The 19,611-nt window shown below is 51.1% G+C and overlaps 1 protein-coding gene across 5 annotated transcripts in view; it reads right to left on the reverse strand.

Annotated features, from left to right (window-relative positions):
• The window catches only part of SLC25A48 (solute carrier family 25 member 48), a 40,819-nt gene that overhangs the window by 11,467 nt on the left and 9,741 nt on the right, over window positions 1-19,611 (reverse strand). For all 5 annotated transcript variants that reach the window (XM_032425243.1, XM_032425241.1, XM_032425239.1 and 2 more), the window contains 2 exons: window positions 17,490-17,748; window positions 2,133-2,390 (listed from right to left, as the gene is read on the reverse strand). In XM_032425243.1, coding sequence (XP_032281134.1) covers window positions 2,133-2,390; window positions 17,490-17,748 — 517 coding nt within the window. The remainder of the gene's footprint in view (window positions 1-2,132; window positions 2,391-17,489; window positions 17,749-19,611) is intronic.

The following is a 19,611-nucleotide window of genomic DNA, read 5'->3' on the forward strand; positions in this document are numbered from 1 at the left end:
GGCCAAATAAATGGATGCACGTGAAGCATTTAGCACAGTGACAGGCCCACAGCCAGGGCTTTGTCAGTGGACACCTTTATTAGCAGCTTTTACTGGAGACACAGGAACAGGCCCCACCAATACTTCACAGTGCCTTTCCGGGGCACCAGGGGCGAGAGCCCAGAATGAAGGCTGGGGCAGAAGGCTTGCAGCTCCCCAGAGACAGAAGGGACTCTGAATACAGAGAAGCTAAGCAAAGACTTGCAGACAGGCTACTCGCCAACGGAGGGCCAACTAAGGCCTGAAAAGAGCAGGAAGGTCTTTACAAATCTTGCCCCTTTTCCGGACATCTGAAATTGAAGCCTTGGGACGATGTAACACTAGGTCATCTTCATTGGAGAAGCTCAGGTGCCCTAGTTTGAGCACTTTGCTGACTTTAAAGGACTCTCAGAAAACAATGCCAGGTTACTGTAGAAACACTAAAATTGGCACATCCTTAGACAGGAAGAGAAAAACAAACTGAGGCCAAAGTCCAAGGCAGCTGGTTTGCAAGGTTTACTGATTGCTGCCCAGAGACTCCCAAATGAGGCCTTAGTCTGTCCTGGACCCTCTGCCCATCCCAGCCTCCAGCCCCCGTGGCCTCCTGCCCATGATCCTCTGGGAACCCTCTGCACCTCCCTTCCCTCTTGCCCCCTGCCGGGATAATGGGGCTGCTTCCCCTGGAGACTGTCCAGGTGCTGCCCTGGCATACTCCCCTGTTCCTCAGCCCACGGGCCAGGGTTTTATACAATGTGGTCCGCCTACCAGGCCACTCAAACCTGCTCTCAGCAGAATCAAGAACGAATGGGGCCTCGTGTGTCTTCTCAGCCAGCAAGTGCTTACTAATCACTTACTAGGATCTGGCACAGGCCAGGCCTCAGATGCATGGGGGCAGACGGCGGACAGTGGTGTTTGGTGGCTAAGACAAGGGCTTCGTTATATGCTTGTGGAGTTTCGAGCCTAGCTAATGATGATGGGGGCGGGGGGGAGGAAGTGGAGGAGGAATGATCATTTTCTTCTCTCCAGAAGATCCTTCCCATCAACATCACACACACCGTGTTATCAGCCTTCTTAAAAAGCAACGCTCTCTTGACTTCCCTACCCCGCTCTAGCTACAGCTGCATACCTCTCTTCCCCATCACAGCCCAGCCAAACCCCAGACATGCCGTGTGTCCTTGGACTGTCCAATTTCTTCCATCCCATTCTCTCCTGATCCCACTTCAGTTGGGTGTTCACACCCTTCTCTTTGCCAAAATGGGTCCTGTCACAGTCCCTGGTGACCTACATATTGCTAAATCCAGGCAGCAGGCATAGCGAGTACAAAGGCCCCGTGGTGGGGAGAAGCCAGGCATGATCAGGGTGCAGCAAGGAGACCTGTGTGGCTGGAGCAGAACAAGCAAAGGGAGGGGAGCAGAAAAGGAGTGCAGAAGGGTAACAGGCAGCTGGTTCATAAAGGGACTGAAATCTACTGTGAGAACACTGATTTTTACCCTACATGAAGTGGGGATGCTGTGCGATTTCTGAGTAGGGAGAGTAGGTAACCAGTCCATGGTCACCGAATGAGTAGATGAGGATTTGAATTGGGATCTTGCTGACTGGCGAGTCCCTGCTATACTGTCTTCATTAGCTGTGTGTCCTTGGGTCGGTCACTTAATCCCTCTGAACCTCGGTTTTCTCATCTGAAAAATGGGGAGACTGACTCCTCCCTTACAGAGTTAATGAAATTCTCACATTAGAAAGGCTTGCTGTGTCAACATTCAAAAAAAGGTGAACCCCAATAACAGATTTCCTCTTCAAAGCTCAGTAATACCTGACACACAAGAAATGGTCAGAATACATCTTCTGACTGAAAGTCCAACAACCCTGAAGAGGGACTTGCCATTCCCACAGGTCCAGAGGGAAGGAGAGGCAAAAAAGAGGGAGACCATTCCCCACACCCAGGCTTTCCTGTGTCTGGCCAGGTCTGGCATATAGTGGGTGCTGAACACAGAACTGCTGGATGAGTGACTGGATGAATCGTGCCCTTGCCTGGGCTGAGAAGGGCATGATAGGCTCCCCAGGCATCCCACTACAGGCGTCAGCCCAGGGACAGGGGTCAGTATGGCTGTCCTTACCTGCCAGGCCGCCGGCCAGCCACACGGCCCAGGGGCTGGGGCCTGCGCAGGCCTGGGGTGTGATCCAGTCGTTCAGGAACACATAGGGGATGAAGTAGAGACAGTAGCCCGGGACATCCCTCAGCAGCATGGCGCCAACACCCCGGTACATCCCTGCCAGGCCCTCAGTCCGCACGATGGTTGCGATGCAATGCACAGGTCCCTGGTAGACTGGCTGCACCCCAAGAGCCACTGCCCTGGGTTTCAAACCAAGGTTGCCTGCAAAGACAGGGAGGAGAAATGGCAAGTGACACAGGGGACAAAAGACAGGCCAATCTCCAGCACTGGAGCCAGCCCGGCCCATTGACAACTTCCACTCACATGGCCTGCTGGTTTTTACCAGAACTGCTGACCTTAGCAGCTCAAACCAAGATTCTCGAGTCCCAAGAGGAAGGCCAACACATGCAGCCAGCTGTGCAGCCAGGCTGGAGACAATGTCTGCCGGGAGAAAGCACCAGGTGCCTGATGGTTTCTGGTCAACCAGCACTATGTCTTTGTGAGCAGCGCCGACTGCTGATGTCCAAGATCAAAGATGAGCAAGCTGTACTCAACTCTTTCCTGAAGCAGAGGTTGCAAATTCAATGTACTCCGTGTGCGTGTGTATGTGTGGGTACTTGTGCACAGTGTGGTAAAAAAGCCTATGAGGTTTGGACCTGGACTGCTCTGGTTCCAAATCTAGAATCCTCTACTTAAAAACTCTTCGACCTTGGTAGGCCACCTTTTTCGGCCTTTGGTCCCTTAACTTGGGCACCTGGGTGGCTCAGTTGGTTAAGCGACTGCCTTCGGCTCGGGTCATGATCCTGGAGTCCTGGGATCGAGTCCTGCATCGGGTTCCCGCCTGCTTCTCCCTCTGACCCTCCTCCCTCTCATGCTTTCTATCATTCTCTCTCTCAATAAATAAATAAAAATCCTTAAAAAAATTATTAAAAAAAAATAAGAGAATAGGCCAACAATTTATTGTATACAAAGTTGCTAAGAAAGTAGATCTTAGGGGCGCCTGGGTGGCTCAGTCGTTCAGCGTCTGCCTTCGGCTCAGGTCATGATCCCAAGGTCCTGGGATCAAGCCCCGCATCGGGCTCTCTGCTTGGCGGGAAGCCTGCTTCTCCCTCTCCCACTCCCCCTGCTTGTGTTCCTTCTCTCGCTGTGTCTCTATCTGTCAAATAAATAAACAAAATCTTAAAAAAAAAAAAAAGAAAGTAGATCTCAAAAGTTCTCTACACACACACACACACACAGTAACTATAGGCTATGACAAATGTGTTAACTAACCTTACCTTGGTAACCACTTCACAATACACATGCATATTAAATAATCAAGTTGTATACCTTAAACTTATGTCAATCATATCTTAATAAAGCTGAAAAAATTTTAAAGGAAAAAGAAGAGAACAGGTGAGTATACATAAAGTAATACCTATAAATTACTCCGCACGGTACTGGAAATGCTGTAGGGGGAGAATAAGTTATCCACAGGTTATTACTGAGACTGAGGTGACCAGCATGAATCAGGAGGATACATGGGCTGGAGAGCCATCTGTTCTGTCCCTCCAGCCTTGGCCAGCAAGCAATGGCCCTGTCTCTTCCTTTTAATCCTTCCTCCAGGCTCCCCTGTCTGCTTCTCTGATGCTCATCTCCCCTGCTACAGACCCTTTAGCTCAGCTCTGACTCATGACCAGAGAGGCCTCCCAGTCCCAGTGCGGATATAGTGGGCTCTTATTCTCAACATTCCGTTCTTGAAGAACTAACGTCATATGACTAGGAAAGAAATAGAACGAAGCTTGCCTGTGACACACACCTATTTTACCACCTGGGTTTCGTTCCCTGTATGTGGCATCTCACTTTGGTTTTGCACTTTGCTGACAAAGAGGCAGTAACTTTCATTACCGAACAGCTGAATTTCCAAGTTCCCCAAATAGTAACATCCTTAAGATGAAAGGTTAGGAGCAAAGATTCAGCTTCATGATTCCATAGTCCAAACTGAAGGTTTGAGAGCCAAGTGCAACCTGTCCTTTCGCTTATCCCAGAAGGAGGTGAGATAGAAGGGGAGCTTTCTATTTGCCTGGGGAAGTGTGCTTGAACAAATGAATCCTGTATTTTCTTTTTGTGTAGGGGGAAGAGACTAATCACGGCCATGTGCATTCAGCCAACTACAGTGTGGGGAGGCTGAGTCCCATTCACTTCCACAGCAGATCCCCCAGGAAGGGAGTAAGGGCGGTGGCCACTTCTGTGGGCAAAGGGCCCTCTGAGCTCGGAGTAAGATCAGACCCTATGGTCTTTGAAAGCCCACTGAGATAGCACTGCACACCCCTTCCTTTCCCAAATCCACTATGATGCTGCCAGGGTCACCCTGGGAAATTCTGGGATGAGACAGAATAGATATAATTGTGTCAGCATCTGAACTTTACCTGGGTCATGCTCATGTCCAAATAACAGTGACCTGACCCAGGAGTCAAGGTTTTCATGAATCAACTACGGGTATGATATAGCTCAGAAGTTACTGATTGAAGGAGAGTGTCCTGATAATATTCTGCTTGGGTAGAGGTATAGATGTTGAAAAAAATACTTGCCCAATCTTCAAGATGCCCTGTCAACAAAAAACCTGTACTTTTTTTTTTTTTTCCTTTTCTTCCCAGGATAAGCAATAAGGAACTTCTCTCATATTCTACCAGGTTTGTTACATAAGCAATCTAGTTTTTATTGCTTGAGAATTATCCATTTATGGCTGTTAGAGCAATATAATTGTCATGGGGACTGGCATCCTCCGGAATACTGACATGAATCTAACTGGCAGCCAGTTCCTTCTGGACACAAAGCCCCTGGAACTCCTTCTAGCTCCCTCATCCCCAGTGTTAAAGCACGCAGACACATACACACTTATTTGGAAATAATTTCCGATTTGCAAAAAAAGGGCAAGAAAGAAAAATTATACAAACAACACCTTTATATACCTTTCCCCAGATTCACCTATTGTTAACATTTTACCTCATTTGCTTTATGGTTTGTGTGCACTCTCTCTCTCTCCCCCCTCCCTTCTCACTGAACAGATGCCCCTGTCTGAATGCATAAACTTTGCCTGGGCTATGTTCATCTCCAGGTTACAGTGACCTGACCCGGAATCAAGGGTTTCATGAATCAGCTATGGGTATGATGTAGCTTTCAGGAGTTACTGATAGGAAAGTATCTGATAAAAATCTTCCTTGTTTGGAGGTGCCAATGTTGGAAAAATATTGGACAAACTTTGAACCGGCCATGTCAACAAGACCCAAACTTGTGCTTTTGTTTTTTTTTTTTTTACCTTTTTTCCCAAGGTAAGCAATAAGAAAATTCTTCTGTACACACATGCATATTTTTTTTCACATGTACATACATATTATTATTCTCTGAACCATTTCAGGGTTAGATACCAAATGGTCCTTTACTCCTAAATGCTTCAGTAAATGTTGCCTAAGAATAGGGATATTGCCTTACCTGTCAGAGTAGTTACCAGTTTCATAATCTACATTAACAATAACTTTACCTAATGTACTCTCTATACTCAAATTATCACTTGATCTCATACTGACCTGTATGGCATTCCTTCCCTCAGGAGTGCAGGATCTAGTCTAGCCAGTTTCTGCATTTAGTTGTCACAATTCTTCAGCTTCCTTTATTTATTTTTGTTTTTAGTAAGCTCTATACCCGATGTGGGGCTAGAACTCACGACCCCAAGATCAAGAGTCACACACTCCAACGACTGAACCAGCCAGGTGCCCCTAGCTTCCTTTAATCTAGAGCATTTCTACAGCTTTTTTGTTTGTTTTTAATGACACCAACATTTTTTATGAGTATGCTGCCTCCCTTCTTATGAATAAAACCTTTCTCATTTGGGGTTTGTTTGATGTTTCCTTGTTATCACATTGAGATGATGCATTCTTGGCCGGACTTCCTCCCTGTTCTCACCTCTCCTCCCATGAGGACTAATGACTCTCAGGAGCCCCTGGTCTTCTCTGGCCTCCTATCCTAGTTTTTATTAGTTTTCTTTTTAATTTAGATATAATTTACGTTCAATAAGAGGTGTAGCTTGTAGGTGTACAGTTGATGAATTCTGACAACTGCACGCACCTGGGTCACCACACCCTACTGAGAAAATGACGTCTTATTCTTGAAGCAACCTGTTTTGGTCACAGCCCACTAAGACACAGTGAAGATTCCAAGCCTACCTACCCTCTCCTGCTTGCCTTTCAAGGTATAAGAACTCTGTGACATCAATGATGTGTCACTCAATGAGAAGCAAATCTTTCAACTGGTCGATGGTTGTTACGGGCCCATCTGCATTAGCAACAGTGGCCCCGGGCGATTCAAATGGGACCACAAAGCAGACAACAGCGGCAACTCTTATCAGTTGCTCCAACCAAGAGATGCTCCGAGGCTGGGCCCCGGAGGCGGGAGGTGCGGTTTGGGAGGCGTAGCCCAGGAGGCGTGGCCCAGAGAGCTGGGCTGGAGGGGGGGGAGGCGTGGCCCGGGGAACATGGCTTGGGAAACAGGGCCTGGGGAGGCGTGGCTTGAGAGGCGTGGCCCGGGGGAGGCACGGCTTAGGAGGCGTGGCCCAGGGAGATACGGCTTGGGAAACGTGGGGTGGGAAGAGGCGGGATATGGGAGACAGAGCCTGGGGAGGCGTGGCTTGGCAGCTCCACTTAGAGAAGGGCTGAATCAGAGTTCTTGGTAACTCTGTTTAAAACAAACTTTGGTGACCTTTAAAAATGGACTTGGGAGGTTGCCGGCAAGCACCTTTTGAAATAGGCACAGCTCCCATCCAACTGAAATCCATGGATCTGCATGTTGTTTGTGCAAGGAACCCAAGTAAGGTGGTGAGGTGCTGGGTGAGTACTCTGCTCATACTGAACCACCAGCTCTCAGCCTGTTGTTCCTGAACCTTCAGGGCTTGGCTTGGAAGTATACACGTGCATGTAAAGGGATTCATATAGGGCATATTTTCTTCTGGCACAAAATGAATTTAGTTTCTCTAATTAGAATTTTTTGTTCTAAAATGAGGATTAAATTATGAATCAAATTTTGATCATTTTTCATCATGAGGCTTTGCTATTGACACCACTTTTTTCTGTACTCTAAATGAAGACCCTATACCTTTTCCTATGATACGTATGGATTAAAAACCTGAAACACTCAAGATGCATGTGGTTTTGTTTGTTTTCCCAAATTCAGCTAGGACCAATTCAAGCCCCCTATATCAAGACAGGCAGGATGCTCAGAGTCAATGAAATTGGCCCCTACCCAGCTCCTAATCTTCATCCAGGAGCAGAAGAGAGCCTATACAGTTCTAAAAAACCCCTCTCCTCCAAGCTCCCTTACCTCGACCAGCTGGCCTACCTGGTCCATGCTGCTGGGAGGCAGGAGGCACAGGAGCTGGGGACCATCATTCCTTAGACTACATGGTGTGGCTGTTTGACTTCACTGCTCTGCACCAGGGGAAGGTATCTTGCTCACTGGCCCCTGCCTGGACCAGGAGGTCCCTCTGGAGGCAGGTGCCTCTGCAGGGCATAGGAGTTTCCAGGTTTGGCCAATCCTAATAGGTACCCACACAGCCACGTCTTGGGAGTTCTTCCACTTCAGAGGGGCTGAACCAGCCTAGATGCAGGCTGGGTCCCCACAGATTTGCCTCTCAGAAGCCAGGGGTATAACCACAGCATACTGCTGGGCCCTTCCCAGATACAAGCATGGAGAAGTCTCATCTCTTTCCTTTCTCAGATATTGCTGTTCAATTTCTTCAATGGGCCATAACTGTGGAAACAGGAAAGTCAGCCGAAACACAATGGCTGGTCACTGATCCACTGCACTGAGAGGGGGCCGGCCCTCAGAAACACAAAGGCCTGGCCACTTTTTAGAAGGGAAAGTGTCACGAGACTTCTCCTGTGTATGTATAGTCAGACGTGGAATGAAAACACAGCATTACTTCTCAACAGGTCACTTTCTACAGAAAATCCTTAATAACTAAGCCATCCACAGATGAGGTCCTGCAGGTCCCCAGTCAGTGATGTGCAGGGTTACCATGTTTTCTGTGCTCAAATACTTCTAGGCCAGTGGACTCTCAAATCGAAGTTGGGAGCATGGACTTATTTCAAGGGACCCACAAACTGGTAGGCATTACAGATTCACAGGACTCCTAAAGTAACTCACATACACATGTGACCATTTTTCTCCTATGTGTAGGTGCTATTGTGGGGAACACAACAAAAATTTACTTAAATATACTAATTATCCATAGTAACTTCTTACCGTATGAGGTTTCTTAATCCATAGACACTTAATGTACAGCTGCTATTATATGGGTTGGACCCCATTTAATGTATTTAAAAGGTTTTCTTAGGAAAAGCTGGGACCCCCCCCCCACCAGCCCATGCCAGAGGGTCTACCCCTTTTATAAGGTCTGTTCTGGATGCTATTGTTTTCTGAGCATGCTGTTTTACCCTAACCCATGCAGGGAGTTTCCTGATGACATGAGTAACACACTGTGGCTTTTCCCAGAGTACTGGGACCCTGTGCCTCACACCATGTCCCGTATGTGCCTCAACATCCATCCAATAAATACTGGAGCATCTGACTGGGCAGCTCTCAGGACTTGGGCCTCCCAAAGCTTCCCTCCCATGCCTGGCATTCTTCCAGGCTTGGTCCTATCTGTGCCAGAGGCTGCAGATACTAAAAGCAACTCCTAAATCATGGTCCCAGCTACCGCGCTATTCCAAAATGCCATGGAAGCTCTGCGATTTGGGTTTGAGCAGGCTGGTCAAACTGCTCTCAGTTCCCTCTAAGTGGAGCTTCCTCAGAAAATTACCAACCAGGAAGCTCTTGCCCAGTTCCTATTTCCAAAGAATCCAGCAGTTTCCTTATGATCTGAAGGAATCATCATAGGCAAATGGTTTAGCAGAAAGAGCCCTGGATTAGAAGCAGCTGGGGTTCACTTTGCTGCTCATTTGCTATTTACTGTTCAACCTGGTACAAGAGACTCCACCACGCTGGCCCTCGGTTTCCTCCACCACTTACAAAAGGGGAAGAATAAATAGCCTGCCACCTCTTTTGGCTTTTGTGAAAATTGAGTGACAATGTTGGCAAATGTACTTTACTTGAGGCAAACAGTCATTCCTATTTTTATTACCCCTATCCTGATATGACTCCAGATTCCGGAAGTGCTGGAACTACCTGCAGCCAAGCCTACTGTGGAAGGCTGTGGATGCCCACACAGGGCCAACAATTACCAACACTAGTGCTGAGTCCCCAAATCAGGACAATACCTGCCCTCATCAGTTGATGGAAAGACCAAATGGATGTGTCACCCACGTACATAACCTCACAATGGTGTGTTACACTGTATGCACCGTCATTCATTTCTGCTAGCTGTGTGGGACCACAGTTAGGGAAAGTTTCAGCCAAACCATCCAGAATTCAGGGACTCCTCTTGAACTACATGGCTCAATGCCTGGCCTCTTCACAAATTTCCTCCCTTCACTTTTGGGCTGCTATGGCTCCAGCCCTCACTTCCTATTGGCAGCCCACAGCCTACTTGACAAGAAGGTTCAGGCTGTATGGTCCTGGCTTGTCTCCAGTCCCTTGTCATGCTCCAAGGATTCCTCCTGTCCTCCCACACAGACTCTCTTCTTCAGGAGTTAAATGGAGCAATATTCAGGGAGCTTAGCATCAGTTATTTTTGTCCTGCAATGGGAAAGTCTTGAAAAATCTGCTGTATCAGAAGTCTGCTCCTCCCCAAGGCCAACCTGCCTGAAGAAGAGTGTTTTTCTTGGCAGCCACATATCTTTATGGTAGCAATAAAACTATGTTGCCAAAGAGACAAACTGATGTGGTCAGGGCCTCTGAGGCACAGTTGGCGACCTTCCCAGCCAGACACTGCTGAAGATTCAGAAAAATCAGAGAAATGGTTTCACCCCATTTTGTCATCATGTAGATCCTTGGGCTCAGACGGCCTTTGTGTTCTGGTGTGTGGCTGATGATCTCGTCCAGCCAGGTCCACACCTCATGTGGCCCTCTCTGATGTTACCATTCCAGCCCTATTTATCTCGCCTAGGCATGCTCAGAAATTAGGACCTTCTCCTCAAATCCTGGCCACACTCTGTCCCCTTCATTCTGTTCAGGTCATCTTGAACACGGTAGTGCCAGGCCTTGTGATAAGGGCTCTCCCAACCTCCTTCCTCTTGCCCTCAACATTCTCTCTGAATTGTCTGTTTTGTTCTCCTCTCCCAGCCCAGAAACGAAAGGTTTTTCCTGCCCCAGCCCTTGCTCTCTGTCCCTAGTGTCACCTCCCAATTCAGCCATTCATTCTCCCCTCTTGATTCCCTTTAGCCTACTTTGGTGACAAGAGTTTCCCAGGACTCTGCCTGCGGGGGCAGGCAGGTGGAGGTGGACGGCCCGGGGCCATGGCCGGTTGCAGTGAGTCACACCTGAGGGAGCACGGACCCGTCACCCAACCTGAGCTTCAGGTTCCCCATCTGGAAGAGAAAGAGAATGACAGCACCTCTTTTACCCAGCAATGGCAGGCGTGCGTTAGCACAGCGCACATGGCACGGGCTCAGCCAGGACCACGGCCGCTGGTGCTGCGGGAGCTCCTCCCTGAGTCCTTCCTGAGTCTTCCCCTTCATCTCCACCTCTTCCTTTCTGCAGCTCACCTGCATGTGCACCTCATTCATGGCCTCAGCTGTCCCTTCTCTGTCACAGCCCACACTCCTCTTCCAGCCCTGACATTCCAGCGGCGACACCTGGCACACGAACCAAGCCAGACTCGGCATGTTCTCACTCAAGCCTGCCCTCCTGCCAGGCTCCAAAACAGCCGCACTGACAACAAGTGTGTATGGATCACGTGCCCCACACCAAGTGTTGCCTCACACACTTCGCCTGTCATTTCATTCCCTGGGGGGGGGGGGGGGGGGAGGGGCTCCTCCCTCACAGTCACCCAACTGTGCAGTCCTGGGCCATTTCAGACACTGCCCTCTCTCCTGCTTGGCCCCACTGATTCTCCACCACCGATACCTCCAATCAGCCACCCCCCCTCCATTCCCAAAGCCCAAGGCCCTGGGGCCCCTGCTCCCGTTTCTCACCTGGTCTGCGGCAGCACCCCCAAAATCAACCCGCCACCTCTACTTTCCCCACCCCTTCTACCTCTCCTGAAGGAACCACCTTCCTCCCACATAGCTCTGCTCGGGTCATTCTGCTGCCCAAGATGCTTCACTGTCTGCTGAAGGGCCACCTAAGCCCACCCTCAGCTAAGAAATCCAAGCTCTTCACAACTCCCCCTTCACCTTCCCCTCCCCGCACTGTAGTCAGAACTCCGACCCTGTGCCTACAGTGCTCCTCAGTCCGAAACATCGCTCCATTCCCATGTGCCCATCTCCAAAGCCCAGCCAGTATTCCGACACCCCACCAATGGCCGCTTCCTCTCTGGAGCCTTCCTGACCTGCAGAGCCAGACTCGGAGGTTCCAGAGCCTTCCACAGGCCCTTCTCATTCTGCTACACATTTGATTCCCCACCAGACTGTGCGCTCCCTGAAGGCAGGGGCTGTGTGCCTGATACCTCTGATTTATCTACTGTGCTTGGCTCCGAGCAAGAGCTCGGGAAAGGCTTGTGAATGAAGGAGCCAGAGAGTGAGTCCCACCAGGTGTCACACTCAGCGCTCTGTCTCCAACGGGGCCTGGTGCAGTCATAGGACGGTCGGTCGGCACAGAGTTAATGCTGAGTTCTCCTCCAGTTCCCAAACTCTGCCCTCCCAGGGCGTTGAGGCCTTTGTGATTTGCACATTAATGAGGCTCTCCATGAAAACACAGACCAGAAAGCTCCCAGACTGGGGAGAAGTGAGTGTCACTGGCCATCGGCCTCCGGGATGTGACTTGGCCCGGGCAGTGGAGGGACTGCCCGCCTCTGGGACCACAGCCCTGAATTCCAGTTCGGGCCCAGCGGGGCACCCAGGGAGGCTCATGCCCACACAAAGGGCGAGGATGACTTCCAGAGGGAGGGTTTTTCCACCGGTGCCTTATAGTGCAGGCCACAGCCAACTGAACCCAGGCCAGCCTCTCTTTGCTGCCAAGCAGGGGCGCCAGGAGCAACCTCCGTGAAGTTGCAACAGTTTTCATGAGGGCTAACTGCTGTTTAGTATGCAACCCCAGTGGGGGCCACATGGAACTTCCCTCCCAACTTCAGCAACTGCTGATGGAATGTGGTAAAAAAAAAAAAAAACCCTTCTGTATAACAATTTCACAGTATGTGCCAAGAATCTTAAAAATGATCAGACCCTTTGACTCATTCATGAAGCAAAGAGCCCACACATTTAGGGAAATAATCCTACAAGGAAGGCAACTCCGTATGGACAGATTTCCCGATCACATCACTATGTTTAAAAGAGGACGAACCAGCAATAACGTCAATGTCCCTCACTAGGAAGGTGGCGACCTAAGTGTAGTAGTACAGCGAACATTTATTTTAGGTGTTCGGGGTGCCAGGCACGATGCTCGGATCGTCACGTGCAGTCTGTCATCCTGTTCTCTCCCAGTTACAGGGAGCTACTGTGACGACGGCAGGTTTGCAGATGAGTCAACGGAGGCTTGGTGACGTGACGGGAATTATCTAGAGTTCCCGGGTTGTGGTGGAGGGAGGACTAGAAGCAGGTAGCCTAACTCCAGAAACTGAATTTTTGCCACACTGTATCATCCCTCTCAATACGTGTGTGCGCACACAGGCATGGTGATGGAATACTGCACGTCTATTTTAAATATTAGTCGTCTATTGCTAATAATTTTAAATGCCATTTTCATAATGCCATAACATCATGGAAGATGTGTGTTATAAAACTGAGTTAAAAAGAGGATATGAAACTGTCTGAGTACAACTTCTTAACATATTTAATCTATGTATTTAGAAAAGGAAAAGGAAACACATTAATGTATTAACAGTGACTGGATTTGGGTGGATGGACATTTTCTCCCTCCACATTGAATGTTCTAGCTTGTGTACATTTTCAACGACTGGTCACCACTAATAGATCGTCAGGATGAGCTCAGTGGCTTTATATTTGCGAGCCTTCAGGTAAGCGCACCTCTTACCTCAATGCGGCCTCCATTCTCCCTGTCACACGTCCCAAAGGAAGATGCCAGAGGCCTCCAGCCCCCAGCACAGTATATGGGGGCAGTCCCTCACAGCCCATCACCTCCACCCAGGAAGTGGTCGGGTCGTTCTGGGGTAAGGCCACAAACCATGGACAATCCCACATGCCTGGCCCGAGGCTGCCTGGAAATGCCCATCTCAGCACAGTCACCCTGCAGAGCAGGCCTGACCCAGGACCGAGACCACAAGCTCGCAGCCAGGACCAGCCCCACACTACCCGCCCACGCACTGCTTTGGGCTTCACGGTGTGGTGTTTGCATCTGCTTTTGTTCTTAATTAAATTATCTGACAATTTCCAATCCCGGCCACGTGGCAAACGTGAGCTGGAACGGAGTCGAAGGCACCCCTCGGACAGGATGTGGGCTTGCCACAGTCCCCACCACTCCCTACTACTCCCCAGCACCAGAGTGGACACGGGCCGGAGCCGCTGCTTTTGTAACAGCAGAGTGATAGGGAAAGTGAAATACGTTCTGTGTCCACGTTTCGATCAAAAGAGGAAAAATGAAATGTGGGTTAGCAAGGCTGTGGGTGTCAAGATAAATGGAAGAGGGTACCTTTTCCAGGCACCTCTGCTCGCTTATGTTACCTCCCTGGTCCCAGTGAATCTTTGAGATTCCGTCTCTGGCCTAGAGGGTCTCTGAGGGACAAGTAGAAGGAAACCGCATCCTCCTCCCTTCCTGGGGAGATTCCTGGCAGAAAGCACTGCCTGCCTGCCCTGCTCCAGCCCCAGTAGTGATCCTGCCCAGCCACCAAAGACCTTCCTGCAAGCAGCTGGGGTGGGAGGTGAGGAACGGCGGGCCAGGCAGAGAGGGGCTGCCCAAAGCCACGGAATTCAGACCCATCCCTGGGAATCCATGAGCTGTGCCCATTACTTGAGCAATGTTATTTTGGAGACATGCTCCCAGCCCGCTTCCTCCTTCAAGTTTGAAACTGGATTTGTGATGAGTCTGTGCAAAGGCCCAGGTGTTATCAAAGCTGCTGTCTTCTCAGCTTCCACAAAATCCCAGGGCAGAAACAGCAACAGAGCATCAGTGGGCCCTGAGTCAGAATGCCTGGGGCTGCATCCTAGCTCCACCTCCTACTAGGAGAGTGACCCAAGGCCAGCTACAGAAGCTGCTGAGGCCTCAGGCTCCTTTGTTAACCTCTAGGAATTGGGTTGATGGAAAGATAAAACACTTGCAGAGCTCTTAGCCTAGGGCCCGGCGCAGGAGAAGGGCTCAGTAAATACTGGTTACTCTGCCCCCGCCCCCCCCTGCTGGGACCTGGCTTCGCCCAGATCAGAGGCTTGAGGAGCACGGCTCAGACAGACCCTCCAATCTCGGTTTCTACCCTGCCTGCACTTGCTCAGGTAAGCTGCCTGTCTCCTTCGTCTCTGCGCTGCCTGCTAAGCCCCCAGGCCCAGGTGCTAATGACCTGGAACTCTGCAGGGCTCAGAAACATTGGCCTGCAGGAACCTCCCCTGGCTTCTCATTGAGAGCCTTCTTGGGGTTCACACAAGGCCAGTTTCCTGGCACACTGAAAAGGACAGAGTAAACACATGCTCACTTTCTGTCGCTGCCTCAAGGGATCGACTAAAGAGAACAGGTTTCCTTCTGGTGCAACAATGAGCTGACAACGTCAAGCCGCGGAGAGCTACACCTCGGGCTCTCGCGGCCCTGGCGAGCAGGCGGGGATAACCCTCAATGCGTCCCTGACCAGGTGCACAGCCCTGATCTGCACCGATCCCTCTACCCTCCTACTACCTGCCTCAAAGCCCTTCCCGACCCCCAGCCTGTCCTGCTCCCTCCCCACCACATTTGGAGTGGCCCAATTCCTGTCTGCTGGAAAGAACATGACAGGAGGAGTAGGATGTAGACTCTTGTTCAGTGCTACGTCCCTAGCTCCTAGCTCTGCGTCTGGAACATAGCAGGTGCATACATAGCATGTTGGGTAAATGAACAGGGCTAGCAGCCATGTGGCCCTCACAGTACTACGGTGGGTGTTAAGTGAATGAGGCACACATGGTATCACGCATTCGGTGAGTGTCTTGGCAGCTTTAGCAGCTGCTGATGGGGGCTGCTCCCGTCCCTAAAACTGGCTGCCCCTGCACACCCAGCTTTGGGAACCTTCTTGGGTCTGCCCATTCCTTGACTGCCTCCCGTCCTTCCTCCAAGCTCTAGACGCTTCTCGCCTAGCCTCAGGATCCCTTGTAGTTCAGGCCTTGGCTTGCCGAGTTAGTTACCATTCTAGCACCCTCTGCAGGGAAGGGAGGGGTGGAGGAGGACAGGACAGAGGATGGAATCAATTCATTTGCTTCCAAGTGTCCCAGGTGTTTCTAAGGAAGGCATTTTTCCAGAAACAGCTCCCTGGTGTCCAGGCTGGCTGTGCCTTCCCTCGCCCAATAGAGAAATGCACGCTTCACCCCTCCTCCTTCCCTTCCTCCTCCCCTTCCCGGGTCAAAGTGCCCAAGTTGTGAAGGAGGCAGGTCTGCCCCCAGGAGCAGAGGAGACCCATCACTGGTAATTCTGCCAACATCTGGACCCAACGAGTTTGAAGACTTAGGGAGAGAGGTTTCCTCTGCCCCTGTGACTGACACAAGCTGTTCTGAGAGAGCCCAACGCCAACCTGGGGGCCAGGCCTCCTGGTTCTCAATCTGCTCACGATGCCCTTCATTCCTCAACACGTTTGCTTTTGTCTCTGGGACAGGACCAGATCAGCGAGCTTCAAACGCTTCTGTGAGGCGCCACCCTTTGCTGAAATTAAACTGTACCAAGGCATGGCTCAGTATGTCAAGTAGATGGAGGTGGGCTCCCCTTGCCCTGTATCTCTCTGAATGGCCCCAAGGAGGGTAGGCTGCAACCCTCAGGATGAGGCAGGCTGCTGTGGTCCTGTATTACCCCACATGCCGACAGTGACCAGGGGCCTGCGGGCACTGAGCCTCCCCCAGGCATGACCCAACTTCTTAGGACAGCCGGTCCCAGGCTCTCCATGGGCCCCAGTGAGGATACCAGCATCATGCTCAGGGGATGTGCAGTCTTGTCCTGGGTACCTCCTGGGCTGGGCAAGATGTGCAGACTGAACCAAGGCGCCGGGACTGGGTGCAGGACAGCGGCTGGGCTGGAACGCTCCCAAGCGCACTATCGGGGCTTTGGCTGTGGAGCCCGGCTGAGCCCAGCCTCTGTGGCAGAGGGCTCACATGCAGGCCATTCAGAAGGCTGCCAGGGAGAGGGGTCTTATCCAGGAGAGCTGTCAGCCCAGATCAGATATCTGGGGTGTCAGGAAGGACCACAAATCCAGCCCTTCCATTATGCAGGAAGGAGACAGTGGCCCGGGCAGGAGCAGAATCTTGCCTGAGGAGACAGAGTGGCATCAGAGCCAAGAACCAAACCTGGAGATACTGAAATCTGTCTAAGACCCGAGCTCATCTTTCCTCGAGAGCTGGTACTTTCTACTCCGCACAGCAAGTGCCTTCCCATTCTTTCCATCCTCCTTTATCCAAAGCACAGCAAAGATACACACACTCCTTTCTCGGGCGGGAGGAAGTAACAGACTCAGCAATGGGGCAGGAGGGCTGTCTAGCACAGCGAGAAATGAAGCTCAAACCAGAACGTCGAGGAGGGGAAGAGGAGCGACCCCTTCCCCCTGCCGCGGGTGGTGCAGGGGTGAGGCCTCGTGGCGGCACTCCCTGGTGTTGGGGATGGGGACAGGTGTGGCTTTGAGACCTCTGAGTCCCTCAGGGCCCCGGGCCTGATTTAATGTTCTGGGTTGCTCTTCTAAAATTCTTAAATTTTGAACAAGGAATCCCCCGTTTTCCTTCTGTGCTGGGCACTGCTAATGATGTCGCTGGTCCTCACCCACCAGTCATTCAGTGCCTGTGTGGCCCTGTCTAAGTGTCTTCACCTCTGGGAGCCTCAGCTGTCTCCTCTGTAAGACGGAAACTGTAACAGCACCTACCTGACAGAACTGTTAGGAAGACAAATTAAGAGAACGTGCCCAGAGCTCTAAGCAGGTGCCTGGCACGGAACTGATAATTAATGACAGTGTCTACTAACTGCAGACTCTTACATGACAATGCAGATGCTCTGCTCAATGAAAAGGAGATTAGCAACCACATCCCAGATCTGGCGGACCAGGAAAGGGCCACAGGTGCCCAGACGCCAGGCCCCCTCCCCTACTCTTACCTTCCTGAAATGGCTGTGTTTGCATCTGCAGCCGGATCTTGATGAGGTCCACGGGCGTCCCCAGGCTGACAGAGACCACACCGGCCACCATGCTGGCCAGGAGAAGGTCCGACAGGGTGCGGGACCGGCTGGCCTCGGACTCCCTGGCGTGGTGCTCGCTGAGGAACCTCTGCGTGTTACTGAAGACCCCAAACACCACCGAGTTGTAGACAGCGATGCTGGCAAGGGGAAAAGACATGCCCTTGAAGAAGCCAAACACCTGTGGGAAAACCAGGGGGCAGGAGCATGAGGGCCCAGGGCTGTCTGCAGGCCAGGCGCCAGGCTCCCCGCATGGTCCTGGGCACAGACCCTGCCCTCTTGGAGCCTGCAGGCTGGTGAGGTGACACCACAGGAAAAATAAATCATTATGTCGGCGACAAGAATAAAAAAAGGATGCTGAGGTGATTGACGGCAGGGACCAGGTGGGTGAGGAGTCGCTCTCCACTCCCGGGCAGGGCATATTCTGGCCCGGGGCAGAACCCGCTTCTGTAGGCAGTTTTGTTTCCTGAGTCAGGGTGCCCTGGGCCTGGAACCCATTTTTGCCAGCAGAGTGGCAGTGTTGTTGGGCTGGAAAGATATCAGGCTGCATGGAGGCCTCGTGGGTAGTGGACTTGCTGGGCACCCCATACCCTCCTCATTTGCCACTCAGCCAAAAGCATTCTCTAAGGCACTTGCCAGTGCCAGGCCCTGGGGGACAACTGTAAGAACGAAATACTCGCTGCCCTCACTGAACCCACACTCGGGGGAGAGGGGGCAGATAAACTGACAGGTGATTAAAATTCAACGTGCTAAGTGTGTGGTGAGGGTCTAAGGGAAGGGGAGCTCCCAGAAGGACAGCACCAAGAGGCTTCTTCTACACATAAGCAGAGACCACAGCAGAGGGTGCTGGAGGCTGAGAGGAGAGGGTCCTTTCCACACTGCACTCTCGGGGGAACATCACAGACACTCCTCTGAGATCTGGAATATTCCACAGGCCCTTGGAGGAGTCAGGGCAGCATTCACTTTCAGCCCTGTGCCAAAAATGAAAAAGTACCAGGAAGCTGTGGTCCCAACTCCAGGCTGCACACAAACCTGGGTGTGTGCACCCTATTTGCCAGAGCTAGGACACCTCGCAAACACACACACACACACGTGCATGCATACCACACATGCACACACACACACACCCCACCTCAGGTTCTTCTTCCAAAACAAGCTCCCTCAGATAACGTGGGGACATCACTTAGCCCTGAGGGGCCGTGGCTCCAAGGAATGTCCACAGTCCCCACAAAACGCCCCGGGGTTGGAACTGTGGCTGGCAGGCACTGTGGACAGTGCGTGCCAAAAAGGAGAATCAATGGCCACCTCTCAGAGAACTGGGGAATCACACATCACCCTGAACAGCTTGAACCAAGTTTGCAGTCCATTGTAAAGCAGCCCAGCAAGAGAGTTCGAGCAACGCCCTGACACAAAACACACCTCTGAGGAAAAAGTCCAGGAGCAGGCAGGAGGCTCCTGAACCCCAGGGCAGTCGCTAGGATGGAGGCTGTGGAGACGGTGGTCGACAACGGGGCCACATTTCCAGGGACTCAAGGGAAAGCCCAGGGCTGCTATTGACCATTTCTTTAAATTGTCAAGTCATTTCATCATTAATTAGAAAATGTATTTTAAATTCCCCAAGGCAGGGCCTTAGAAAGGCTTCCGAAAGCACATCCTCATTCTTAAGAAGGGCACCTGATACATCTTCCACAAAATATTATTCAGATTTTCCTCTTTGGAAAGGAAAACCTCGGGTCCCCTGGTTTTCAGCAACCTGAGGGACAAGCCAGCTCTGGGCATCTGGAATCCCAAGTGCCTGGCTCAAAGCCGCCCCGGATGAAGGGAAGCCTGTGAGCACACGGTTTACCGGCCTCGACTCTGGCTGTGAAAACTGACAGGTCCCCTTGTTTCTGCAGGAATTTTCCACTCTGTGATTCTAAATTCCTCAGAATTTCTCCAGAGAGGTTCCACAAAATCAGTTTTTCCCCCCAATAACAGTGCACAAGATGGCAGGGTTAAGTTTAGGTGACACAGTATTTGAGGTGTGGTGTGAGATGAGGAGACA

This window comes from Phoca vitulina, unplaced genomic scaffold (genome assembly GCF_004348235.1).
Source record: "Phoca vitulina isolate PV1807 unplaced genomic scaffold, GSC_HSeal_1.0 scaffold32, whole genome shotgun sequence".
Taxonomy (NCBI): domain Eukaryota; kingdom Metazoa; phylum Chordata; class Mammalia; order Carnivora; family Phocidae; genus Phoca; species Phoca vitulina.